This window comes from Rhineura floridana, chromosome 14 (assembly GCF_030035675.1).
Source record: "Rhineura floridana isolate rRhiFlo1 chromosome 14, rRhiFlo1.hap2, whole genome shotgun sequence".
Taxonomy (NCBI): domain Eukaryota; kingdom Metazoa; phylum Chordata; class Lepidosauria; order Squamata; family Rhineuridae; genus Rhineura; species Rhineura floridana.
Window position 1 is genome coordinate 39523986 of NC_084493.1, and position 27979 is coordinate 39551964.

General features: G+C 46.8%; 1 protein-coding gene across 4 annotated transcripts; it reads left to right on the forward strand.

Moving 5' to 3' along the window:
* On the forward strand, positions 1-27665 carry RAB27A (RAB27A, member RAS oncogene family). Of its 4 annotated transcripts, XM_061595480.1 has the most exons (7): positions 5108-5213; positions 7086-7259; positions 10556-10641; positions 13742-13845; positions 16086-16209; positions 25184-25276; positions 26055-27665. In XM_061595480.1, exons 2-7 carry the CDS (start codon positions 7107-7109, stop codon positions 26083-26085), a joined length of 591 nt encoding a protein of 196 aa, XP_061451464.1. In that variant the 5' UTR covers positions 5108-5213; positions 7086-7106; the 3' UTR covers positions 26086-27665. The 4 variants fall into 4 exon arrangements, with proteins under 4 accessions (XP_061451462.1, XP_061451464.1, XP_061451461.1 ...); XM_061595478.1 differs by lacking the exon at positions 5108-5213 and adding an exon at positions 1-179 and having other exon boundaries at positions 25184-27665; XM_061595477.1 differs by having other exon boundaries at positions 5109-5213; positions 25184-27665.
* Positions 27666-27979: the final 314 nt, after the last annotated feature.

Sequence of the window (27979 nt, forward strand, 5' to 3'; positions counted from 1 at the left end):
CAGCTGAATCGGGGGACCAAAGGGGGGCTTCTGAGGTCTGCTCCTTGTTGCCGACACCCCTCACCTGCCTCAGCCTCACTATCCTGTGGCTGCCTTTTATGGCCCACACAGCCAGAGTCCTTCTCTGCTGGGACCCTTCTCAGTAGGACCTGCACAGCATCGCCTGCTGTCCCAGTCAGGTATGGACAGAGTTCCTTCCTATTCTCTCTCTCTCTCTCTCTCTCTCTCTCTCTCTCTCTCTCTCTCTCTCTCTCTCTCTCTCTCTCTCTCTCCTCAGTATGATGCTTAAGTATGTTGAGATCAGGTTATCTGTGTGCAAATTGCCTCATTAATTAACATGGCTCTTCCTTGCACTTAAACAGAACTATACCAGGAAATCTGGACAGACTTCTTATGTCAATCTGCCAAAAACTATTTTAGATTAATCCAGTGCAATCCTAGGTATGTTTACTCAAGTCTCAGAACAGGAGTGTTCAGTAGGGCTTGCTCCCTCTGATAAGCTTGAGGCTGCAATCCTAAACATATACTCTCTGTCTGGTGGGGGGGGGCAGGTTTGTGCAGTTAAAGTGGATTAAAGTTCTCTGTTGCTGTAACACAGGTGTGGGGAACCTTTGGCCCTCCAGATGTTGAAGAACTACAACTCCCATCAGCTGTGGCCACTGGCTGTGCTTGCTGCAGAGGCTGATGGGAGCTGTAGTTCAGCAACATCTGCAGGGCCAAAGGTTCCCCACACCTACCCTAGTACAAAAACAAGCCACTTAAAAAAAGTGGGGTTTTTGCAGTTTAGGAAGTGATGGGGACAGGCATTGAAAAGCGTGGGATCAACGAATGAAAGTTTAACAGGAAAACATATAAACCTCCTGCAAGCAAATGGAGATAACTACAGAATGAATGCCCATTGTCATATAACTGTCCCACAAACTAATAACAATGGTTATGATTATAGGAATTTAATTTATTATTATCCCATTCCTTCTTCCCAAAGGAATCCAGAGCAGCAAACAGCAAAATGTTCAAATAGTGCAATTTAAAATCAAATGAAAACATGTTTACAACATTTAAATAAGAACAAATGCTCAGTAAAGATCAGATACACTCTAACTTCTGCATAAGCAAATCAGGATGAATGCTCCACTGTGGAGGAAGTGAGTTCCTGTCTGTGCGGCTTGAGCAGGAGGGCGCCCTGCGGGTCATGCCCTTTGCTGTCAGGAGTCGTGGCTGGTTCCTCCTGCTTGCTCCATGCCAGCGGTCCATCTGGCAGCCCTTGCGGCCGAGGCCCCAGACTCAGAGGGCCACAGCGCTCTCAGTTAAGGGAAAGAGAGAAGGCTCCTTTCTTACTTGTATTCAGTTCTCCCCCACCACCACCATAGAAAGAAATAACTTCACTTAGGGAGCATCTGATGCAGAGTGGAGGTCGGTGTGTCGGTCCTGTGGCTGGACCACAGCAGGATCTTCAGACTTGCAAGGGCTGGTGAGAAAAGCACAGGGGGAATCACCTCTCAGGGTTCCTCTTCCCTCAGCCCATCTCAGAGCTTCACCAAATCCAAGGGGATGTGGAGAGAGAGCCTGTCAAATGTGTTTTTATTTAACTGGCCCAAGGTCTGGGTTTATAAAAAAGAACTGAATACCCATCAACAAACTGTACTTAGGGGCTGACTGTGCTGAATTAAATCTTTAGCATGCCAAATAATTTCTAACAAACAAACTCAAAAGTTTCCCGGCTCAGTTCCGGCTATTTGGCTGGTTGCAAGGGTGAGATGCAACCTGGCTTTGGGGAGAGGCTGCTTTCACAGTAGAAGGTCCCCGGTTTTATCCCTGGAAGCAACTTCAGCTAAAAGGGTCAGAATAGGAAAGGCCTCTCTCTGACCCCTGGGGAGCCACTGCCTGGCTAAGGCTGTAAACACACCAGTCACCAGATCAAAGTGTTCCCATGAGCCACACCTGAAGGGGAAACGGTTGATCTGCCGATCAGCTGCAAAATCTCTTTGAAGTTGAATTAAAATAAACACACTCAAGCTGACCCCACTCGGTTTTACGGTGAAAAGGGGCAGCGTTTGGCTAGCGTCTGTGCCCCATTTTCAGAAGAGGGAGGTGGAGACGCACCAGAACCGGCAGAGCCGGGAGAGTGTCTCTACCCTAAGTGGACAAAACTGGGCAAGGTGGACTGTAAGCTCAGCATGGTCTGAGACATTTCCTTATATACGTCCTCTGTTTGTGATTGGCTGGGGTGGATGAGCTGAGGGAGGAAGGATATTAGTGCGCTCGCTCTTCCTCTTCCTCCCTCCATGGGCCACTAGGCCTTGCAAGGCATGGCCCTCTGTGAACAGCCTCAGGGGCAGCAGCTGGCAGAGAGGCCCTGCTGGCCGGCCCAGCTGCCAACCCACTTGGGCTAGGCACCCTGCAGGTCTAACAGAGGCAGGTGTTACTGCGCTGTCCTCTTGCAGATATTGCACCGCTACGCTATATTGGCAAACATGGTGAGCCTTAGATTGGATATGAGCTGGCAGCAAATGCCACACCATTTGTTCTACACTGCAGGCCAGTTGTTCATAGGATGCATTACCCAGCTATGCAGTTTGCAGCACAGACTGTCATTGTGCGGGCACTGAGAGTGCTCACCTTTTCCAAGGTGGGGGGCCTTAGCATTGCCCATCTACTTTGGTCCAAGAAAGGGGGTTCTTGCTCCCAGTCTTGCATCATCTTGGGAAACATCTGATTGGACCAAGAATCATCAGCTATTGGCCCAGCGTTCCTTCCAAGGAGGCCTTGAATTCTTTGCAGTTGATCTTTGGGCTGCCAATGTTTCTGCTCTGGCGATGTCAGGAGGTGAAGCTGAAAGAAATGGCCTCATGCCTATGGTCAAACTGATTTGCCAAAACAAACTTGCTGTTTGTTTTAATGGAGGAGCAGATAAGCACTTGACAATGTTACTTCCTACCCAGTGTCATGTTTTTCCCTTCACTTTTGATGGAAAGAAACAAATAAGCAAAACGGGAATGACACATTTGGAGAACACCAAGTTGGCAAAGGCTGAATTGGAGGAATTGTTGCCAAGAGAAATGGCGCCTTTTGCTGAATGGGGCTAACCTCGGTGTAAACATGGGAGGGCCCAGAGCACTCATGCTATGGCATGAGCAAGCACATGCTTTGCGCAGAGAAAGTCCCAGGTTTGCTGCCTGGCCATCCAGTTGGAACAGGGGTGGCTAACCCTAGCACCCTCCACATGTTGCTGAACTACAATTTCCATCCGCCCAGGCCGCATGGCCAGTGACCAGAGTTCATGAGAGTTGTGGTTCAGCAACATCTGGAGGGACCCCCAGGTTAGCCACCATGAGTTGGAAAGATCAGTAGCTTATGGGAAAGACCTCCAACTGCTGCTGCCAGTCAAAGCTGACAACATTGCCCTAGGACTAATAGTCTGATCTGGTATAAGTCAGTTTCCAAACGTTCCTAACACGTAAACCTTGCCAGTAGGGAAGGACATTGCCAGATTTTTGTGGGGAAGACATGAAGTGCGGTGTGGTACCACCGTTTCAATTCCACTTCGCACTGATTGCTGAAAAGCAGTGCCTCAGCTTTGGTAAAGTGTGGAAGCAACCTGGGTTGACCTGGGCTTGTTCTTCCATATTAAAAAGTCTGACCATCCTTCTTGCCTCTCAGACTCCTGAGGACAGAGGCAGTATTGCTGTTGTTATTATGCCATTGACATGCAAAATGACTTCTAAGCATAAACAAGAGCCCAGACTTTGGTGAAGGAGAGCTGTCTCACTGCTTCTGTCGCCAAGGTCTGCGTGTTCACTTTTGTTCATGTGTGGTATTTTGTAGAAGCCTCCTCTGGTGATTGCAACAGATAATAACCGCCTCTTAGTCTCGTAGAAGGACACGTTCTGCAAAAGGCAGGATTGCTAAGCTGTACGGCTGTTAGGTATTAGCTGCAGCATCATGAGTAAGCCTGCTCCACGGACTAAGGGGGCATTCTTATCAGTTGGCCTTCAAAAGCATCTGGTCACCAGTGGGGAATACGATATTTTGAGCTCTAGGAAGGAAATGTTATTGCTCCGTGTCTGGTGTGTGAGGAGGACTAGCTAATTTCTGGGCAACCGAGCTATACTCTTTCCTTTTAGGAAGTGCTGTAGATTATTTGTCAATCTTCACTTGTCATTTAATTTTAAAAAATTATAAAAGTCATATTGAGTCATACAAGAACAAAATTACATTTCATATCAGTCTTCTAAATGGACATTACAGTTATATTTAATTTTAAGTTCTTATTGAAATAAACAGCTTTTTTCCTTGTATCTAATCAAACCATTCAAAAGTTACACGCATACAGAGTATATCAATAATGGAAAACTTGAATTTTTGTCCTCATTTTTAAATCAAAGAAAAAATGCTGTCAAGAATTAAGTGAACTCCCCCCCTTTCAAATCCCCCCCCATAACTTAGGCTGTGTGCACCTGGCAGTTTAGAGTGGATTCAGTGCATCCCACGTGCGCATGTTTTTCACATTGTCCACATAGCAGTTCTCATCCAAGTGGCAGCCTGCACTTGCCCCTGTTTAGTTCAGATTTTCCCAATCTGTAGATAATGTAGTAAAGGGGGGGGGGAAAGCCCATGCTAAAATTGCATGCTACCCAACTGTGGACATGCTGAAGTGCATTGCGTGGATGCCTAAGCACAACACATGATGCCACTTCTCAAGCCCGGACTTCTCTGGACCGTTTGTGAACGCCAGAGACCTTCAGCCGGGAAGTGTCCAGTTTAAAGGGGTGTTTGGGTCCCTGCGTGGGTTACAATGTCCCTTTTACAATGCCCAGAGCTCAGCGTCTCTGTCCTGCTGCTCTGCTCCGGCCCTCGCTCGCCCAGAGGCTGCCCGAATCCGGCTGCCCTGCGGGTCCCACTGCAGGGGCGCAAGAGGCAGAGCGCCTCCGAGCCACGAGAAGCCGGCGGGCCCGACGCCTGGGCCCGGTCTGGCCACCGTATGTTCCCTGGAACAGGCGAGGGAGGCAGGGAGGGGAGAGCCCTGGCCCCGCTGCCTCCGGAGGAGGACGGGCTGCCCCCCGGCCGGCCCGAGGCACACCTTCCCCGTCTGTCGACAGCCCTGCAGAGCAAACAGGCGCCACGTAAGCCGCTGGCCGGGCGGTGTGTGCAAAGCAGGTGGAGTCCCCCGCTGCTCGGAGCATGTGCCTTCGGGTGGCCTTTCCGGCGGAGAGGTGAGTGGGGCGCGCGCTCTTCGCTCGGGGGAGCCCGGGGCACCGCACAGGTGCTGCGGGAAGTGACAGGTGGCCTGTCTGGATGCTGACCCGGGGCTGGGAGGGAGGCCGGGCGCGGCGGCTGGGCTGCCCTCCAGCTGGGCTGCTGTTGTGTCCCTGAAATCCTAACGACTGCAAAGCTGCCTGTTCCTGGAAGGGGCTTGCGGCCCTTCAGCTACTGGGGGCCAGCCACACAGCGCTGCCTTGGAGGGATGCCCTCTGGCAGGTGAGGCGCTTGGAACCCCCACGCGTGCCCCATTCCTACCTCGGGGGGACTTCTGCACAGAAGCCGGGGGGGCATTGCTAGGGTGGGGGGGAAGAAGGGGGCTGAGTGGAGGTTTGGGAGGGGTGCCGAGGAGTGGGAAGCAAGCAAGCCCTGCAAATGAGCAGGAGGCAACAGGGGGCAAATGCCGGGAGAGGAATAGGATGATCAGGCGCAGTGTGTTGGGACTGAAATGGACCATGATAGGCCCGGCCCAAGCCAGGTGTTCACTGTCCAGCAGAAAAAGGCTTGGAATTCCCAGCAAAAAGCAGCTGGTCCATGTGCAGGATGGGGCTTTTTGCACACTACTGCAAACCACCCGAAATGTGGGCTGCCTTGACATGCAGTCAGCCCAGTGGCAGTCTCTGCATCGTCAGGGGCCTTGCAAATGCCCCCTCTGCGCCCTGATAGCCCTGTGGGTCCGCCTTCAGCCCTATCAGTCCGATATTGCTCCAAAGGGCTATTTCTAAGGAGGATTGTCTTCTGTGCTCCCTGAAGTGGAGGCCTTTCCTGGTCTGCTTCATTGCAACCTGCACATTATTTATGTCCTCAGTTGTAGATTGCTGTACCGACAGGCATCTGGTGGCGCCTGTAACAATATTTTTAAAAAGACAGTAGATGGTCATGACCTGTTGAAATCCTGCCTGGGTGTTGCAGCAGCTCTTGTCAAACGACTCCTGGACTGTTCAGCTCTAACCTAAATGGGCTACAGGTGGAGATCACTTATTAAATATTTGTACAGTTAGGAGGAGGAGGTGGCGGCAGCAGCTTAACCCTGCAGGACAAAAATAATCTTGCTGCCTCTCCTATCTGTGCCAGCCTTCCCTGGGAGACATTTCCAGCTGGTGTCGTTGTGAAACCAGTGAAACTCTCATGGGTGTAACTCAAAGAAGCGCTGCCATTTCTTCCTCCCTAAGTAGCCAATTCCCCCCACCCCACACAATGCCCTCTTAGTGCTCCTGCCCATAAGTTCCCCTTCCCATGTGCAGAACAGGTTCTTTGATTGATTTTTCTTTGTTGTATTTTGTGAGGTAGGAAATTTTAAAATAAATCATGCAAACACAAGGAGGATAGCTGGAAGGGCTGGCCATCCAAATCTAACTGTTGCCTTCAACTGAAAATTCAAGAATTCCTTCTCTTGACTTAAAAATCCCTGCTTCCCAAACCAAAACTAGGCCAGGTAGCCTCATATTTAGAATCATTAACCTTGACAGGGAGAGGGGGAAAGAATGTGAGTGGTGTTTGGGGGGGGGAAGCTGTGTCATGATGTATGAAGTTTGTGCTGGTTTCTGGGCATGCATGTAAATCTGCTTCCCAACATAGGAATGTTCAGCAAAGGGGGCCTAGGTGTGCATAGTCTTCACACGTAGACAGTATACATTGTTCTTTTGAGGTAAATGTCAGGTGTGTTTAAATTGGGCTCCATGGGGCAAATGCTCTGGTCTGGTCTGGAATATGCAGTAGCTGGGATTTCAGGTCATGCACTCTGTAGTTACTGGAAATCCAGGGTTTTTGATGTGAAAATTAAAACTGCTACCTCTCGCCTTTTTCTCTCCACCATCTCTCCCTAGACTGTCGTCAAAGTTCTCACGATGTCTGATGGAGACTACGATTACCTCATCAAATTCTTAGCCCTGGGTGATTCTGGTGTAGGGAAGACCAGCTTCCTTTACCAGTACACAGATGGCAAATTCAATTCCAAATTCGTAACGACGGTTGGCATCGACTTTCGGGAAAAGAGGGTGGTAAGTTCCTACCATTTTCTACATTTCCAAGTCATTTTTTGAGGAACTTTAAACCACATTTCAGAAAACTATGATCAGAACTAAGAACTGGTCCATATTTTTCCTGTACATGCATGATGTGAAGATCGCTTAGCCTTCTTGGACATAAATGAGAAACAGACCATGAGACGTGAGTGATCACAAATGCATAGGCACTTTGCTCATATGAGGTTGCTCATACTTATGACTACTTATCAGTTACCTCACGCTAAATGCAGGTTCAACTGCCTTTTGAAAATGTACTTTTTATTTTTCTCAACAGCTTACAAAATGCAACAAAACTGACATTCCCTTTAGTGACAGAATTGGTCTGGGTGTAATTCACGAACAGCAGCACCCTCTTCACAAGCCCATTTTTGTCAATGGTATATTTTGTACAATCTCATCCTGCCCAGAACTGGTGGCTTGTACAGGTGATGGCATCATCTACTCGTGAACCAAAACGAGTGTTTCCTTTTTCTTTCCAAGGAATGAGAACAATCTTTCCAAGACAAGATGCTAGTCCACATAGTTTTGCTGCTGCTGCTGCCACCATCTCCTTCCTTCCTTCTGTCCCACCCAGGCTGATCTCTCTAACGCAGTTCTGTAGGTGATAAAGCAGCAATCTCTTAACAAGGCCCTTGGGCGTGTTTGTTCTGCAATAAAGATGGTGGCTTTGGTCAGCTGATGCTGTAGTAGAAAAACCACAACCTTTGATTTGTCCCTAATGACTCTAACTTTGAAATGTTCAGAATCCACTTAAGTTCAAAATCCCTTCTTCTCACCCAGCTCTGGACCTCAAAGTCAGCCTGGCTCCGATGACTTTCTAATGATTTGGGACATCTGTGAGAAATAAGATTACATTGTACTACTAAAACAGATGTGAGAATACAAATCCCATTAAATAAAAGAGAGCTGCTGGGAATGGGGAAATTAAGCAGGCAAAAGGGTGGCTTTTTTCCTTGAAGGCTTGTCTGCCGTCATTGTTAGAAAAGAAATCACTTTCCAAGTCGTGGGTGCCTTACCTTCCTCTCTGTCCCCAGCCACAGCTCTTCTTTAGAAACATACCTGCTGCCACTGCCTGGCTTTCCATATTAATATCCCGTCCCGACCTATAATGAGATCCATCTGGCACAGAACGGTGGGCTTCCTTTTCTAGCTGCGGCCAGTGCCAGCATGCCGCAGGAAAGGGGAGAGATAAATTACCAGAACATGTGTGTTATCTGATTGTCCTTTTTGCAATAACAGTTAAATCTGACCAATCAAAATTGGGCTCCACACATTTTGGATTGATTTACTAGCCAGCCGTCATTTGCAGTCAACGCCGATGGCTCCCCTTGTGTGCCAGAGAGCCGGGGGGGGGGGTACTCTCTCATGTAATTTGCTTAGAGTTCTGTGATGATGAAGCCATCTGCATGTCTTTCTAAACACATGAACAATTGCGCTGGGCATTGGAGCAGGAAGGACCTGGCTGCCTGCTCCACCGTATGTGACATTAGAGAGTTCCCCTCCCATTGGGAAACAGGGAAGAAGGGGTCGCTCTGATCACCTCGCTGGACTTTGGGGAGGGACCTGCCTGCTCCAAAGCCCACTGTGTTTGGAGAAAGCCTTCCTCTGCTCTCCTTCCCAGAATTGCAAGAGTGGAGGGGGTGGTCTCCTGAGTCATAGGAAGCAGGAATGGACTCTTTTCAGATAGCAAGTGGATTTGCAGACCCTGAGAAACAGCAGATCTAACGAAAACTTCCAGCCATTTCTGAACAATCATCATTACGTGTTCTGAAGGCTTCAGTTCCTCCACACTAGGGTTGGAATCATCTGCTAACATACTAGGGAGGAAGCCCAGCTGAACGTGCCTAGGGCTGGCTTGCAGTGCAAAGTTAGAATGTAAGACGCTGGCTGGGCTTGTGTGGATTTTGCAGCTGGCTTTTGGACCCTGCAGGAGCCCTGGCAGCAACTCACAGGGAACAATGTTCAAATATTGTACTCAGTCGATATATTTCATCCCCTAAATTAAGGGCTCATCTACAAGGTGGTTTAGTGTGTGTTTGGTGCTACTCACATCTCTTTTTAATTTGCATGGTTCACATGACAAACAGAAGCTACCACACAGTTTTCCCCTTGTAAATCTGTACTAACCCAATCCACTGATAGTATGAAAAGTTTAGGACAATACGGCTCCACTCTGCTCCACACGACTTTGAAGACGGTTTGCTTTGATGGTTTTTAGTGGGCGGGTGAATCACCACTTTCAGCTCTTCCCCTTTCTCCGCCCCCTAACTCCCCCACGAATTCCATGTTGTTTCTGGTGGTTTATTTAGCAACTTCCAACTGCTCTGTCCTCCCCCCTTCACTGTTTGCTGCAGCCCTCCCTTCTTTCCTCCCTTCCTCCCCAAGTAAACTGCCTTCACTCCTAATAACTAGCAATGGGAATTGCCATGAGATTTTATCATTCTTTCTCATATTCTCTATCTTTGCAGAGAGAATTTTGAAGTGATATCTCTCCATGCCTGGTTTTTGATTTCTCCCCCCTAAAAGATCTACAGTGGATGTTTGTTAAAAGTCACCTCAAAAATATCAATATCAATATTTTAAAGAAAATATCAATATTGATATTTGATAAAATATCAATATTCATATTAATATTTTGAGAAAATATGAATACTGATATTAGTATTTTCTCAAAATACTGATATTGGTATTTTCTTTAAAATATCAATATATTTGTTTTTGCAGCGGGGAAAAATTAACTCCGAAAAAGCAGGGGGCAGCGGAGAAAGGGGAGGCAGATGACCCCACTTCTTTTCAACCACCAAAGTTCAGGAAGCGGTGGGGGCAGGAGGGAGTGGAAATACTGTGCAGGTCAAAAATATTTGCACATGCCCAGTGCAACTGGAAGGAGTAAAACTGTAAAATTAGAGGGCAATTTTGCTTGTGTGAATGGAAAACAATGATTTGAAACTACCATTGAGCACAAAGTGTGGACCTTGCAAATCTTTTACGATGGTAAAGCAGTGTATGTGCTATGAAGAAATGTCCCATGTGGATAAGCCATATATCCAGTTACTAACTGCAAGTAAAGCAGACCACAGGCACATGCAGTAGAGGAGCAGAGCCAGAAAAGCCCCGTTGAGACCTTTTCTCAGCCAGCCCTAAAACTGCCCCAGCTTCCTGAACTCTGGAGATGTGTGGGCCTCTCTGGGGAGGGGCATACCTGAGTTTGTTAGTAGATGGGTTGGAGCCACTTCTACGTCACAAAGTCTTTTTTTAAAACTAAACAGGTGTACCGATCAAACGGGCCAGATGGCATTAGTGGTCGAGGACAGAGAATACACCTTCAGCTGTGGGACACTGCTGGCCAAGAAAGGTAAGGGGGTAACAAGCAGACTGAGGGGAACTCAACATGAGAATGTCGGAGGAGCCCTCAGCAGCCACTTTTCCCCGTGGCCGCCCAGGCCTCCTGCTCATGCCCCCTGCAGACTAGCGTCGTTCTGGAGGCGACCCAGAGCCCTGATAGCCTCATCCTCCTCTGAACGTTACCCGTGTCGGCATCCATCACTACAACTTATAGATATATTTTATTGTCGATTTTGTATTGTTTATTGTTACATCACTTTGAGATGTTTCATAGGAAGTGATTCATAAATGAAATGAAATGAAATCAATAAAACAAATAATCTTGGGGGAGCAAATGCCAGAATGTAACCATGTGTGTGTTGCTTTCTTTGGTCTGTCCTGAATTTCCCACCATACAGCTTAATAGGTGGCTTTGGGTTCCAATATGATGAGAGAGGAAGCAAAACTGTCCGTTTCCTCCACACCAGTGAACACCAAAGTCAGGATCATTGAGACCATGGTACTCCCGATCTCTATGTATGGATGTGAAAGTTGGACAGTGAAAAAAGCGGATAAGAGAAAAATCAACTCATTTGAACTGTGGTGTTGGAGGAGAGCTTTGTGCATACCATGGACTGCAAAAAAGACAAATAATTGGGTGTTAGAACAAATTAAACCAGAACTATCACTAGAAGCTAAAATGATGAAACTGAGGTTATCATACTTTGGACACATCATGAGAAGACATGATTCACTAGAAAAGACAATAATGCTGGGAAAAACAGAAGGGAGTAGAAAAAGAGGAAGGCCAAACAAGAGATGGATTGATTCCATCAAGGAAGCCACAGACCTGAAGTTACAAGATCTGAACAGGGTGGTTCATGACAGATGCTCTTGGAGGTCGCTGATTCATAGGGTCGCCATAAGTCGTAATCGACTTGAAGGCACATAACAACAAAATCAACCCCCCTTTATTTGTATATTTTCTGAACTTAAAACGCCTCCAATGTTGTAAGCTGTCTTCACAGCAGAGAGTGAGCGAGCAAGCTCTGCTTGGCCTTGCGGCTGCCATTTCATCTCATCCAGACTCGCCTCAGCCTGAGCAGAGCCGGGAGAGCTTTGTGCCACATGGCTGAGTCTCTGTGATGAAACAAAGGCAGAGCAGCATTATTGCCCCCTTGATGCTGCTCTGCTTCAAGCTTAGGAAGGTTCTCATTTTCCCCTTCTAGTTGTGCTTCCTGGCTTGGTGCCACAGAGGCGCCACTTGTACCTTTTTCACTTGGTTAATCTCAGTCCACTTAATGTCTTTCCTGATGCGAAATGAGAACAAGTGAAATATTAGGTAATTCATTGTATCCTCCTTTCTATAGCATGTTTTCCTGTGTGCAGAGAGAGTGCCTTTCAGTCACAGAGGCATTTTTCTTCCTCCAACCCACAAGGCCAAGACAAGAGAGACCAAGGCCACCCAATGAGTTTTGTGGTTGAGCAGAGATTTGAACCCAAGTCTTCTGTGACCAAACCTGGCACATTCATGAGCCACCACACTTGCTCTCAAAATCCATGGCTATCCATGGCTTACATTGAGCCCCCAAAATGTGTCTTTCCTTTTGGAGCAAGTGAGGCTCACAACAACCTTGAGATGTAGGACTTGTTGTCCTTTCCTTCTCCTTGTCCCATCAGTTGGGGATAGTGACACAGGATGGGGCTCTCTCTGCTGTGGTGCCCCAGCTATGGAATTCCCTGGCCCTAGAGAGGCTGTTGGCCTTGACGTCAATGGGCATCAAATCAAAGCATACTTGTTTGCCCAGGATTTCCTTTGGTGGCACTGATTAGACTCTCCAAGGTTTTGGAGTTTGTGTGTGTGTGCGGAAGGGGCGTTATGTCTGCTGCTGTATTTGTATTTGTCATTACTTTTTGTCCTAGTTTTTAAATATTGTTGTTTCATTGATAGTTTACATTTTTATCTATGACTGGTTTGTGTGCAAACCGCCCTGGGATTCGTTTGAATGAAGGGTGGTTTAGACGTGCAACAGATAAGTAACAAAACCAACAAAGCCTCATTTTGCTCACTGGACTCCTGTGGCCCTCCATGTGTTGCTGGGCTACAATTGCCATCATCACCCGAGTTCCCTGGAGTCCAAAAGCATCTGGATGGCTGCAACAGGTTTCTCATTTCCTGGTTTAGCTGTTTAGTCACACCTGTGGCAGGTCCACATTGGAGAGCTCGGAGGAACTGGGTTTCCCCTCACCTTTTCAATGGCTGCTGCTGCTTTAAATGGCCAGACCTTGTAGGCAAAATGATTTCTCTGGTGGCTTTTCTCCGAGTATTGAAGTGTGGTGGTTTGAAATTGCAGATCTGAAGCTTGCCTCTTCTGAACACTGCAGAGAGCATTGCTTTGTTCAGGAAGATGACGTTGGGCCAGCATTGCACATGTCTCTTTTCTGTTTCTTCATGTCAACGTTGGAGATGTTGCTCCACTTTGAAATGTTGAGTGAAGATGTCCCCTGCCTGCCTCCTGTTTTCCACATCTGAATTGCCACCTGACCTGACACATCAGGCGCATGCCGGCTATCGTGTGGGCAGTGTCTTTCTCACAAGAAGTGGGTGCCCATCAAACGGAAGGGAAGTTTGCCCACAGGCAGGCTGTATACATCTACCCAAAAATATGTATCCTGACCAGAGCTTGGAAAAGTTACTTTTTTGAACTACAACTCCCATCAGCCCAGCCAGCATGGCCACTGGATTGGGCTGATGGGAGTTGTAGTCCAAAAAAGTACCTTTCCCAGGCTCTGATCCTAACTTAACCTCTGCGTTAGTTTTGCTCTGGTGTTGACAGTTGCCCCCTAGACCTTTGCTAAGCAGCGTCTGGAGAATCTAAAGTCCCTGAGGAGCCCTGCTGTTTCTTTCGGATTACTTTACACTTTGAACCGTAGTAATTAGAACACAAATTCTGGCTGCTTGAATTTCTGGCAAAATAAAAACAGTGGGTCTGTCTTTATTCTTGGCTAAAATCAAAGGGGCCTACGGAAGAATCTGGGCTGAAGTTTATGTAGCTTTTTTAATCATAAGGCCAACTTGTCAAAGGAATGGAAGAGAGGAGCCACTGGTGCTTTTCTTTTTATCCTTGCAGGTTTCGCAGCTTGACAACAGCCTTCTTCCGAGATGCAATGGGCTTTCTCCTTCTCTTTGATCTGACCAATGAGCAAAGCTTCCTCAATGTCCGAAACTGGATGAGTAAGAACCTCTGTCTCTCCCTCCCTGCCCTCATGGCTGGCTGCCTTTTCCCCAGTACAGTATTGCTTTGTAGGTGTGATGCTTTAGAGAGAGGTGGACTCATAATTCACCTCCTGGCCTTGCATTCAGAAGGCAGTGCCCCAAAAGTCAATGCAGCACAAACCGAGTCCTGTATGTGTACATTATTTTATGCTGTTAATAAAACTTGGGACAGCCATGTTTCAATTTTCCCCTGACAACACTCTAGGAAGTATTTTAATGTCCACAATCTATGAGGGTGGCAAATGCTGAAAAGTCCCTGCAAACGAAGCCTTTTCCTTCTGCTGCTCAAGCAAACCATGGAGGCAGATGATGCCTTGCCTGGGGACAGACCACAGCTGTGTGCACACAGGGCTCGTTTGCTCATTGACTAATTAGGAGCGGATGATTAGCTGCAAAGGCAGCATACACCAGGGTCCTGGCTGTTGGGTTTATGGGGAGGGTGGGCTCTTCTATGGGAGATGCAACATGAGGTGTCCTCAACGTTCTCTCCAGGATGCCCCCACTGAGTACGGGAAGCTGCAGAGGCATTTTTCTGCTCCTGATTTCTGAGTTTGGTTTCTTTTGAATGAAGATGTCTGTTTAGAAAGATTTTGAACAACTTCAGCTGCTTGCAAAATGAGCCTCTTACTAGATTAATTATGATTAGGGTTGCCAGGCTCAGGGCCTGAGACTGATCCTGTATCTTTAGGAGAAGAGAAAGTCAGCCAAGTGCAGGTGTTCTTGCAACCCTGTAATGGGAAAAACCACAAGGTGGAATTCTCCCTTCCCCCTGCACAACTTTTAAAGATACATAAGACCTCTTAGGGCAGCCTTTCCCAACCAGTGTGCCTCCAGATGTTGTTGGACCACAACTCCCATCTTTCCTGACCATTGGCAATGCTGGCTGAGGCTGATGGGAGTTGTGGTCCAACAACATCTGGAGGCACACTGGTTGGGAGAGGCTGGGCCTGGCCTCCAAGAGGTCTTCTGTATCTTTAAAAGGTGTGCAGGGGGAAAGGAGAATCCCACCTTGTGGTTTTTCCCATTACCGTGTTGCAAGAACACCTGCACTTGGCTGACTTTCTCTTCTCCTAAAGATACAGGATCAGTCTCAGGCCCTGAGCCTGGCAACCCTAATTATGATTCCATAATGAATCAAATGAAGAATTGGTGAATTTGTAGGCCATGACTGTCCTGTTTGATAGCCTATGCAGTAAGTGAGTGTGCCTGTGTGTGCCCTGGTCCCTGGCAGAGTGCAGGAGAGAGACAGGCTAGAAATAGTCACAAATGAGGAAAACAGAAGTTGGGGAGCAGGGAAGAATCTGCCATGACTTCAGGTACACGCAGGCAGGCTTAACTGTGGAGGGGAAATTAGGGATGTCCGGTTTGGTCCTCTCCGTTTCTCGTTTTTCGAATCTTAAACTCAGTTCTCCACATTTCTGCAGCAATTTGTGATTTTTTTTAAAATCCTCATGAAAATTGTCCAGCATTTTAGTGCAACTTTCTTGTAATAAATGAGAAATTTTTGTAGGCAGTTTTGAGTAATGCACACATTTTTGCAAGCAATTTCTTGTCATATAATGTATTTTGTATGTTACTTTCATTCATATATTCATTTTTATGCACACTTTCCCCTATGTATTGTTGTAACCATTGCTTGGTTGGCAAACTGCATTGCAAAATTTTAATGTGTGAAGTTTTGAAGGATTGCTGTCTTTTGGACCTCATATTGTTTTGGAAATTGTGAATTTGATAGATTTGGCTTGAAATGTGAACTGAATCAAACTTCTCAGTTGTGGCAAAGGCAGGTTTTGCAGAGTGGGTGTTGAGTAATTTGAAGTGTGTAAGACAAGTGGAGTCACAAAGGTGTTCAGGGGTGGGTCCATCCCAAGAGATAGCCAGGAGCCGGAGTGGCCTTGTGTGGGAGCAGAAGCCCTTCAGGGGCCATGGGCAGTGAGGCTGGATGTGCAATGGTCACAGGAAGGAATATGTCATGATATGAGAGTGGGGAGAGATGTACAGGAAGCCCATAGATAGCTTTGAAGGTAAGGAGGAAAAGACGTTTGGGGGAGTCAGATGGTCAGAACAATCACGTGCCTGACAGCAAACAAGCCCAGACTAAACCCCAACTAGAAAGGGAACTTGGAAGCAACTGCTTTTGACTTTTGCTTTTGATGTTGCAAGTGAGTCTGCCATTTCCCCTTTCCTGTTACTTATAGGCCAGATGCAAACACACGCGTATTGTGAAAACCCCGATGTGGTCCTGTGTGGAAATAAAGGTGACCTGGAAGAGCACAGGATGGTGAAAGAAGAGGATGCAAAGGAACTTGCAGAAAAGTATGGGTAAGCGACGTCCTTCCTGTTATTCTTGTGGTTTGTGCCTTGAGGTGTGCCACTCTGTGGTCTGTCTGCAGGAAGTTCTTCCAAGAAGATTAACAGAAAAATGGGTCATTTTTACTTAGGCAGCCAGAAATAGTTCTCCAGAGTTAAGGTGCTTCCTCAGTCCTCCGTTCTCCACTCTGGGCGTGTGGGCAGGTATTTCTGCACCTGTGTGCATACCAGAGCTTGGAAAAGTTACTTTTTTGAACTACAACTCCCATCAGCCCAATCCAGTGGCCATGCTGGCTGGGGCTGATGGGAGTTGTAGTTCAAAAAAGTAACTTTTCCAAGCTCTGGTGCATACACCTTTTTATTTAAAAAAAAATAATGCCAGGAAGTGCAGAACAGCAAACTTTACCAGCCTTAGTTATCCTGTTTCCCAACTGACAGGGCAAGAGCTATTCCTTTCTTTCTTTTTGTTTGTTTTTTAATACTGTGCAAGAGTGACATTTATCTGAGGCTTGCACACAAATGATAAAGAGGTTTGTGCAAGAAAAAAAGTCCAGTGTATTGTTGTGTACCCCCAATCTTCAAGCAGTGAGAGGCTTCCAGCGGTTCCTGTGCTTTACTTAGGATTCGGTTTCCTTGGAATGAAGGTCTGGCCAATCCTTGCACATGTGAATGAAGGTGCTTGACAGACTTGGCTGAACCCATGAACTCATGAACGGCACTAGTCTGAACAGGAGAGCAGGTTTCTTCCTTTGCAGATCCCAAATCGGAGGCTGGAAAGGGGATTCATAGACATCCATCCATCTCATCCCCCAAATCCCGTAACAGTATGTACTGTGATTACAGTCTACAAGGTAATCCCTCGCATGAACTGTGTGGAGATCTTGAGGGAACAGCTGCTTCTGGCCAGGTTGTTGAGAATTCAAATGTGTCCTTGGCATGTGGCAATTGATGGAAAGAGGCCTCCTTGTACCCTTTGGCCACTGGACACAAAGTGGCTGGGCTGTTGCTCAGGTGAGGAGAAAACAGAAGAAGGAGGGTGTGGCAAGAAACCACCAACACCCCCAGCAAAATGGTGGGATAAACTGCCCACCAAAGAAATAAACTGCCTCTAATGAGCTTCCACACAAGAAGTACCTGCAGATGTATAACAGATTGTTTTTACTTATCAGATTTCTTGCAAGGGGAAACCCAGCTTAAATGTAAAAAAAGGAAAAAAATTCTTGGCTGGCATTGTAATGATGATGACATCATGTGAACGCAACAAAAAGCTTGTGTGTGTGTCACTGTGTGTGTGTCACTGTGTGTGAACAATACCTTTTCGTAGGCTATCAGCAAAGCTCACCTCCCAGATTTCCTCAAGTGAAGGACCACTCAGGGGAACAGCTGCAGCACTGGGGACTGAAGAAGACTGTCTTGGGAGTGAGTCTCTGAGCATCTGGGTGCTTGCTGCTTGCTCCTTTGGGTTGCTGTCCCTCGAGAAAGCTGAAGTCCCTAGTAAGTGCTGCAAGGACTGGGACCCCCTGCCTAACCTTGGCTCCAGGGAGAGGCTGCAGTTAATCTCTGGAGGAGATTGGTGGTGGGGAGGGCGTGTGGTGCATGTGTAGTTCTTGCACAGGGTGAGAGCCTGTGCACTGAACTGAATGATAGGAGAAAGTCGCCAGATGCCTTCAGAGTGAGAGTCTGTAACTGGCAGAAGGCTGGCCCTCCCTGGGTGTGAGACAGGAGAGGGAGTAGATGGGCCGTGTGTGAAAAAGTTTGAATGGGTGTGACTGTTCCCATTTCTCACAGAGGCCTACTGGGATAATTGGTTCTGGCAGGTTTTGTTGGTGGGCTCATGTTGGGTCCATATCAGGTGTTTAGGAGGAGTCTTAGTACTGAGGAACATGGGTGATGCCACCCCAATTTCCGTGATTATGGGCAGAGGGAAATATAGCCATGGGGAGGTGGTGAATTACCTGAGAAGGCAAAGGCAAGGCTATCTGCGCCTTGTTTCTTGCTGCCACTCCTCTCATGGATGGGTTCCTCGTTGCCCATCTGCTGTGCCCACTGGCCTGTGTGTGTTGTTTAATGCCGGATCGGTACACAATAAGACCACTCTCATCCATGATTTGATTGTGGATGAAGGTGCCGATTTGGTGTGCATTACCGAGACTTGGGTGGGTGAGCTGGGAGGAGTTGATCTGACCCAGCTTTGTCCACCTGGATACTCAGTGCAGCACCAGCACAGGTCTACAGAACTTCCATCTCTGTCACCAGGAAACCACTCTGTCTTGGAGCTGGCTGTGAGGGCCTGCACCTGGTGTCGGGCCGAGGAAACAAGAAACTAGGGTTGCTGCTGGTGTACCATCCACCCTGCTGCCCAGCAGCTTCTCTGACTGAGCTGGCGGAGGCAGTCTCGGCTGTCGTGTTGGAGGAGCCCTGAACGATAGCACTGGGTGACTTCAATGTCCATGCTGAGGCTGCCTCTGGTGTTCCAGCTTGGGACTTCATGGCCTCCATGACAACCGTGGGGCTGTCTCAAGCTGTCACTGGCCCGATGCATAGGGCAGGGGACACCCTTGACTTGGTTTTTGCTCCAGATGGAGGAAGGGGTGGTCTGGAGATGGGGGGGTTGATGTCACCCCATTCTTGTGGTCAGACCACTTCCTGGTGAAGTTTAGACTTATGGCTCCGATCCTTCCCTGCAGGGTGGTGGACAGATTAAGATGGTCCGCCCCCGGAGCCTAATGGTATCCACTGGATAGAGCAGGTGACCCTGTTGAAGCCCTTGTCACACTTGGAACAGCGAGGCGCGTCATTCTTTTGACACGGTTGCCCCCGAGCACCCACTCTGGCATTGTGGAGCCCGGTCTGCCCCTTGGTACACCAGTGAGCTAAAGGCAGTGAAACAGGCTGGACGATGGCTAGAGCGCAAGTGGCGAAAGATGTGCTGTGAGGCTGAGCGGACATGAGTAAAAACATCATAACTGTGCCTATTGTGTGGTGGTGAGGGCGGTGAAGAAGGCCCACTTCTCTGCATCCATCTCATCCTCAAGTAGTCGTCCAGTGGAGCTTTTCCATATTGTCAGGGGGTTGCTGACATCAACTCCAGGAAATGGAGTTTTAGACCCTTCGGGGGCCCACTGTGAATTGTTTGCAAGGCACTTTGAGGGTAAAGTTGTTTGCCTCCATAGCAGTCTTGATGCCCCATCCACATCTACTGTAGTCCCCATTGAGGTGTCCAGTGCAATGTCTGCTGCAACTTCTTGGGAATTGTTTCGTACAAAAGGTGCTTGCCATGATGCAGCTTTTTAAAGCTTGCTGAGGGGGGTTGACCAAGTGGATCCAGAGTGTGGTCAATGCATCATTGGAGAAGGGAGTGGTTCCAGCCACCTTGAAAGAGGTGGTGGTCTGACCACTCCTGAAAAAGCCCACCCTGAACCTATTGGTTTGTGACAACTATCGACCGGTTGCAAATACCCCCTTTTTAGGGAAGGTGATTGAGAGGGTTGTGGCGCAGCAATTGCAAGTACTATTGGATGAAACAGATTATCTTTACCTATCCCAGCCTGGTTATGAGACTGAATCGGCCTTGGTCGCTCAGATGGATGACCTTTATTGGGAGAAGGATAGGGGGAGTGCAACCCTGTTATTCTTACTTGATCTCTCTGTGGCATTTGATACCATTGACCATGGTATCCTTCTGGGCCGACTTGGTGAGATGGGTATTGGAGGCACTGTTTTACAGTGGTTCCAATCCAATTCCAGGGTTGCTCTCAGAGAATAGTATTGGGTGACTATCTTTTGGCCCCCTGGCAGTTGTGCTGTGGGGTGCCGCAGGGTACCATCTTGTCCCCCATGCTGTTTAACATCTATATGAAGCCCTTGGGAGCGGTCATCAGAAGATTTGGTGTGAGGTGTCGGCAGTACGCTGACGATACCCAGCTCTATTTCTCCGTAACATCTGAATTGAGAGAGGCCGTGCAAGCCCTTAGCCACTGCCTGGACTCGGTGGTGGGCTGGATGAGGGCCAATAAACTGAGTCTGAATCCTAGCAAGACAGAGGCTCTGTGGGTTGGTGTTTCCCGAGTTCAGATAATTGGCAGTTGCCTGGTTTGTACAGGATTGTACTCCCTCTGAAAGAGCAGGTCCGTAGTCTGGGGGTGCTCCTGGATCCATCTTTGTTGCTAGAGGCCCAGGTCACCTCAGTGGGTAGGAGTGCCTTTTACCAGCTTCGGCTGGTAAGACAGCTGTGGCCGTTTCTGGATTGGGATACCCTGACCACTGTTGTCCATGCACTGGTAACCTCCAGGCTGGATTACTGTAATGTGCTCTATGTGGGGCTGCACTTCAGGTTGGTCCAGAAGCTGCAGCTGGTGCAAAATGCAGCAGCGAGACTGCTCACTGGGGCAGGGTATTGGCAACACGTCACCCGGCTGCTGAAAGAATTGCACTGGCTGCCCATTACTACTGGGCTAAGTTCAAGGTTCTAGCTTTGGTGTACAAAGCCCCATACAGATTGAGACCAGGATACCTGAAAGACCGTGTTACCCCTTATATACCCAGTCGATCACTGCGCTCTGCAGGTGAGGGCCTCCTGCAGATACCATCTTATCAGGAGGTCTGTTCTGCACAACATAGGAAGAGGACCTTTAGTGTGACAGCACCTCCCCTGTGGAATTCCCTCCCTTTAAATATTAGGCAGGAGCCATCTCTGTTATCTTTTCTGTGCCTTTTGAAGACTTTCTTCTTTCAACAAGCCTTTTAAGTTGAGACCTATCCCAGTCTGTGTCTGTGTTGGAATTGCTTTTTAATATGTTTTTTTAAACAATATGTTTTTTACCCCTTTTTAAAGAAGACGTTTTTAAAGCTTTTTAAAAAAATGTTTTTATAGTTTTGTTTTAATGTATTTTAAGGTCTGCTTTTATGAAGTTTTAAAGTGTTTTAGCGGTTTTGTTTGCCACCCTGGGCTCCTGCTGGGAGGAAGGGCGGGATATAAATCAAATAATAAATAAATAAATAAATGCCACTTGGCACCCTTGCCATAGTTATGGTGGCCCTTGATACCCCAGCATGAGGGCAGGGGACCCCTTTGACGTAATAGGAGAAAATTCTTCCTACCTGCCAGTGAGTCCCATCTGAATGGCAGAAGATTCAGGACAGATAAAAGAAAGCACTTCTTCATATGCAGGAGCCTCCAGTTCCTGTGGCAGTCTATCTCTGAACACCAGTTGCTGGGGAACAATAGCAGTGGGAGATGACTGTTACACTCAGGTCCAGGCCTGTAGTGTGGCCAGTCTAAAAAGTTTTTTTGGGGGGACAAAAAAAGTAGTGGGGAGAAAATCTTAATCCCCTTTCTGGGTTAAGAAAGTAACATGGAAGGAGGAGGTTGCCTGCTGTTGCTGCTACGGCTTTGTTGTCGAAGTGCTAGCCTGTCGTGATACTTTTATTTTAACCTACAGTGGCTCTTGGGATAAATGCAGTGCTTTTATTTGCAGCCGTCACTTTTGGGGTGGGAAATTTGTCAAGGGGAGACTATGAAAAGGGTGTTGGTGGGAAGGAAAAGGAGAAAAAAAATGTTTGTGGTTGTTGCTGCCAGGACACCCCCCACCCGCTCAGCAAAAATAGAGTCTCTTCCCAAAATCCCAGTGCCAAAACTGAGATTTGAAAGGAACCTGGAATTGCAGCACTAGTGCGATCGATCGAGTGCCCTACTGGGGTGCAGCGAGGGAGCCTTGGGGCAAGCATTGTGTTGGAGGCAGTGTGGCCCCAGATTCCCTTCAGAGTTGCTACACCCACCCACACCCCCTGCCACGCCCCGTCTGCCCGTGCTTCCTCTATCCTGGGCCCTCAGCTTGGCTTCCCATTGAAGTCGATGGTACGTACTCCAGATTTATACACTTTTGTAACTGCAGTTGGTTTGGAGGGATTATACAGCGTACCAGCCTGATCCTGGGCAGAGTTAAGTGTGGCTAAACCCACTTGAATAAGTCAGCGTTTTTAGCTATAATTGGATTGTTAATGTGCTCAAGTCCCACAGTGTTTACTCCCAGATAAATGGGCTCCTGCTGGGAGGAAGGGTGGGATATAAATCAAATAATAAATAAATAAATAAAAATGTGCATAGGACTGCAGCCAAAGCTACTTGAAAAGGGGTCTCTTTCTGAGAGATTCTGCTTGGACTTTGGGTTGATCCAGAAGGCTGTTCCCCTTTCCCCAGATCATGATGGGGTGGGGAAATGAAGACTTTTCCTTCGAAGAACTGTGGCCAAAGGTCTGAAGAGGTAAAGGCAGTTCAGACGAGACAAACGCTGAACAACTATATACAGGTCTGGCCCTAGGATAAATAGCACCCTGGACAAGGAGCGGCTTCAGTGCCTCCCGCCCATGGTCAGCTTTGCAGGGCCACCCAGAGGCCTGCATGCGTGGTGCAGGCGTGATGTTGGGGGCCTGCTGCTGCCCTCTACAAGGATCCTTGCACATGTGTACAAAGCTGGGGGCCACATGCATCAAACAGAGTGACTGATGTGCTTCCCTTTTTCTTACATGGAGATAAGGGAACAGAGCATGAGTTGTGCTTCACTTGAGCACCACCTTCAAATTCCAAACCTCTTCTGGCAGAGCTTCTTTCTGCTTCCTGGGACTCGGTCTCACCGGTCTTCTGGTTGTGGCCTGCTGCTGGCCTTCTCCACTGCTCACTCAGGAAGGACTCCTCCCTTAAGGCCTGGCCTTGTACCACTCGTGGGCCTTTCCCCATGGTAACTGCCACAGAAAATTACTCTCCAGTGGCACCCTGCCTATACATCTTCAGTGGCACTCACTCATTCCTTCAATTCTTTCGGTGGTGGGATTGGGTTTTTTTCTATCACAAGAACAGGCTGCCTATTCCGTCACAGAATCCCTCCTTAAAGCCTTCTCTGTTCTTTCTCACCTTACGACAAAACTTTGTAACTGGGGGCTACTTCACCTGGGCCACTTCTAAGTCTGCCTGACCAATCTCATCTCTATTGCTGTCCAGACATAAAGATTTTACCTTATCATGATTGGTTTAGACTCCCTTACACTTGGGTTGCAGGCCTAGGTAAAAAGCAGGGCCCTCCCTTCCAGCTTCCCAAGAATACATTTTACAGCCAGCTTAAGCCTCAAATTAGCATCTCTTCTGTTTCATACACAACTATGTAAAATATTTTATCATAACTAGGGAGAGGTCCCATTATGTCGCAATTATATGTCTGGCTGCCCATTTGCTACCGGGCCAAGTTCAAGGTTCTAGTTTTGGTGTACAAAGCCCTATACAGCTCGGGACCAGGATACTTGAAATACCATCTTACCCCTTATATACCCAGTCGATCACTGCGCTCTGCAGGTGAGGGCCTTCTGCAGATACCATCTTATCAGGAGGTTCGTTCTGCACAATATAGAAAACGAACCTTTAGTGTGGCAGCACCTACCCTGTGGAATTTCCTCCCTTTGAATATTAGGCAGGCGCCATCTCTGCTATCTTTTCGGCGCCTTTTGAAGACTTTCTTCTTTCAACCAGCCTATTAGGTTGAGACCTATCCCAGTCTGCGTCTGTGTTAGAATTGCTTAATATGTTTTTTTAATAATGTTTTTAACCCTTTTTAAAAGTTGTTTTTTTAAATGTTTTTAATGCTGTTTTAATGTATTTTAAGATCTGTTTTTATGATGTTTTAAAGTGTTTTAGCGCTTTGTTTGCTGCCCTGGGCTCCTGTTGGGAGGAAGGGCAGGATACAAATTAATTAATTAATTAAATAAATAAATAAATTTGTCATCTTACGCTATGATATTCCACTTCCTCTTTTTATTTTTTATGAAACCTTGAAACACAATACTAAGAATTTGGGTGAGCACAGTGGCAAGGTCAAGGCAGGGGCCAATGGCTAGGGATGGGATCCCTTGGCTGGTGCCAGTTCAAATGCATTCAGTTGGCCTAACAAGCTGGCATCAATTAGAGTACATTCTGTATCCCCTAGCTGCTGCTTTTACTGATCTGTGTTTTTTCCTGTCTAGGAAAAATTATTGATATTAATATCTACATTTTAAAACAAAATATTGATAAATTATCATTCTTACAATCAATGTTTTAAGAGATGGATTTTTTTCAAAAAAAGTCTGTTTCGAAAAATAGCTGTGGAAATTAATTACATTCAAATCCAACTCTCAGTGACTGAGAATAAGCAAATTAATGGAAAATTTGGTACCAAATCCGAATTGGGCAGAATTCTAGCACATCACTACCAATGGTTTGGACAAAAACTGAAGTGTGTGGGGGGTTGCTTTGTGGAAGCCTATAGCAAATGTTCCATCCCATCCCCACCCATCCCCAGCAGCCTTGCAGTCGTCCCAAGTTGTATTGCTTGTGTAAGACTGCAAAACATAGCAGGGTAACAGACCTGCAACACCCAGGATTTTCCCCGGCAATGCCTATGAAAAAAGAGCTGTGACAGGCAGGAGGTGTCACTCTAGCTTATGCCTGTGCACGTCTCTGCGCGGCTACTTTCAGCTTTCCTTAGGAATGTGAATCAATGTTCACTCTGGTCTGCACAAAAGTATGTAAATTACAGCCAAGTCCAAAAGCAGCAAGGGATTTGTTAAAGCAGCTGCCTCTTGAGCGCCCCCAGATGGAGAGTCTGAGAACCTGGTTTTGCTCAGTCCTTGCAAGGAGGACTGCCCTCCTGCCCCTCCAGATGATCTGGAGTTTAGCCAGCATACACAGTGATTTGCATGCACAAAGCTTACAGAGGTTAGATGATAGATCATTTGTTCGGATTTGCTTGCAGGGGTGTTAATACATCTGTTAGCCATTCGTTCATCCTACCCTTCCCCCATACTTTCTAAACCACAAAAAGTCTAATTCTTTTTTAAAATGGGTTTGTTGCCCTGGACAACAGAGCACTTTAATCCACTTTAATTGTGCAAGCCTAAAGTTCTAGTATAAGCCCCTCTTGCAAAAGAGTGACACCCTTTTTTAATGTTTTCTGTCCAGGATACCTTATTTTGAAACCAGCGCAGCCAATGGGACCAATGTGAGCAAGGCCATTGAGACGCTCCTGGACCTCATCATGAAGCGCATGGAACGGTGTGTGGACAAGTCCTGGATCCCAGAAGGGGTGGTGCAATCCAATGGGCAGAGCTCCACAGAGCAGCTTAGTGAGGAGAAAGAGAAAAGCAAGTGTAGCTGTTAATTGCAACATTTAAATTAAGATATATTATAGTGAACCTTACTTTGATTTATGGACACTTTCTATATATGTAGAAATAGATGTGTGATGATGAGCTCTGATAAGCCTGTGTTTATTACTGAATGATGGGTGCTTTGCAGCCATTTCCCTTTCATAGACTAGAGACTGATTGGCATTGGACTGATTACTAGTTTTCAGGATTTAAGCTGGCTGCCCAACATCAACTTCCTTTTCTCATTAGAGGGCCCAAATTCTCTTGCTGCAGCAACAGAGTTGGGGTGAGCCGAGTTGGCCAGAGAATGCAACTCTTACCAGTAATGTTTTGTTCTTTGGAACATTCTATGAACCAATTAAATTATGAACAGTTTTGTGAAGTGTTTATACCAGGAATGGGGAGCCTGCGCTCCTCTGGGTGTTGCTGGACGCAGTTCTTATTAATCCCTGAAAATGCTGCTGAGGCTTGATGGAGCTGGAGTCAAACAACATCTGGAGGGCCAGCAATTACCTGTCCCTTGTTTTTTGAGACACCAAGATGGCCATTGTAGCAGCACCAAAGTCTGCCTTTCCATGTTAACATTGCTAGAACAGATGTGCGATCCTGCCTAAGTAGATGAAGAGTATGATGCATGTATATGGATGCAAAAGTGTCACATGTAAACTTTTTTGTTTTGACAGGAATATAGGGCAAGCTAATGGTTTGAACTAAATTTCTTGGTTTGGAAAAATCTCCTTCACAATTGGACCGAAAATGTTATTGACTGTTTTGGTGATGCCTTCCTTTGTTAAATCAACACCTCTTGGCTTATACATCTCTGAATGAATGAATAATTTATTACGGTGCATAGACCAGCAAAAGTTGCACAATAAAAAAAACATTAAAAGAATATAAAATTTAACAATTAAAACAATTAAGCCAAAGATGCTGCCGTAATCTATTTTCTTTTTACCAGTCGAATCTAGACTCATTTGTTGTTATTCTGCAGATTGCTTTTGCTGATATATAATCAAATGGTCTAGATCAGTTTATTTATTCTCAGCTATAAATACAGAATCAGTATTTTGAATTGGACATAGAGCACCTTCTGCATAAACTTAAAGATGAGAGCAGTACCAAGGAGGCCTTGCACAGTTCATTTGTTTCAATGTCACATGTGCAAAAGGAAATGCAGAGTTACTGTCTTCTTATCATGAAGTGCCACTCAACATTCTTTTCTGAGCAGTTGGATTTTCATCATACTTTTAAAACAACTTGTCCAAAGTTTAACAGGCCAGATGTTTTTGTCAGTCTCTTGTGATGGGCAAATGCTGGCACGCTTAAGTCCCCCGTTGATGCGCCTGACAATACTGGAACCCAAGGACGGCTACATGGGGTCGAGGTCCCATCGCACACAAGCAAAACCCCCCATAGCCATCCTTCCTGATCCATCAGTACTGCTACCAAATCACCTGTGTTGTTATAATGCCCGAGCTTTAAAAGTGACTTGGTGTTTAAGGCACTGATGATCTGAGTTAGTAAAAAAAAAAAAAGCTCTCATGTTTTTGTGATGTTCTTTGCTGGTTTGTCACCAAGACATATACAAAGCCTCAAAAATTATTTATTTAAGCACCCTGGATATTTTCTTCACTAGGTGCTGCAGGTCACCTATCAAAAGCTGTTATTACCAACAAATACAGTTCTAATATGAAAATATGAATGTATGAAAAGGGTAGGCACTGCTTCATAACTGTGAATGTGCCTACATCCAGAAGTGCAGTCCAGGAGATTAAGGGTAACTCAGTTCTGCAGCAGCTTTAACTAACACCACCCACACTCTGCTCGAGATGAGACATCTAAATGCGTGTGTGTGGATATGCAAATGTTGGCTGAAATGTCTGCCAGTGCACAACTGACTGGAGGCTCATCACTCATCACAAGTGCCTTCGAAAGGACCCAGGACTAACAAAAGAACCAGTACGTAAAGTGTGGCAAAGCAGCTTTTTAAATGAAGGAGAAATATAAGTTCACTTCTTGGAGAGATGTCCTGGAACTCTGCCACTTGTTTGTTTAATGGGTACGCTAAGGTTAACATCCAAAGCAGTCCTTGAAAAATCCATCTGTTTGTGATTTGGCAGCCAAAATGGCAGAGATAAATTCCTCTGAGGCTGGAAGTGTGTTTTAGACTTGATACTAATGGCTGAAACTGCCATATTTTTTTACCTGCATGCTGCATGTATTTATCAAATCATATAAGATGCAAATGTATAACTGCCATGAAAAGGTATCTCTACTAAAAATGAATTATAGCAGCTGCCTGTGTCTTTGACTTATTTATAACCCAGTTCAGGAGCTTGTGCAGGACTATTCAAGAATTGCACAGGAAACTTTTATGCCCTGCAAGTCACAGCAGCTGATGAAGGCATGGGGGCCCTGGCCAGCTTGGTGCTGCATTGACAAGCCAGCGATGATCCTGGAGGGAGTTCTGTGGCGTCCCGTTTCTGCACATGTCCAGCAACATCCAAATCAGGCTCGCCACATTTAGAAAAGACCCTGAAACAGACAGGCTGTTGGGAGGCGCAAGGCCCTCACACGACACCTGCCGCCCCAAGGGCGCTCCCACCGC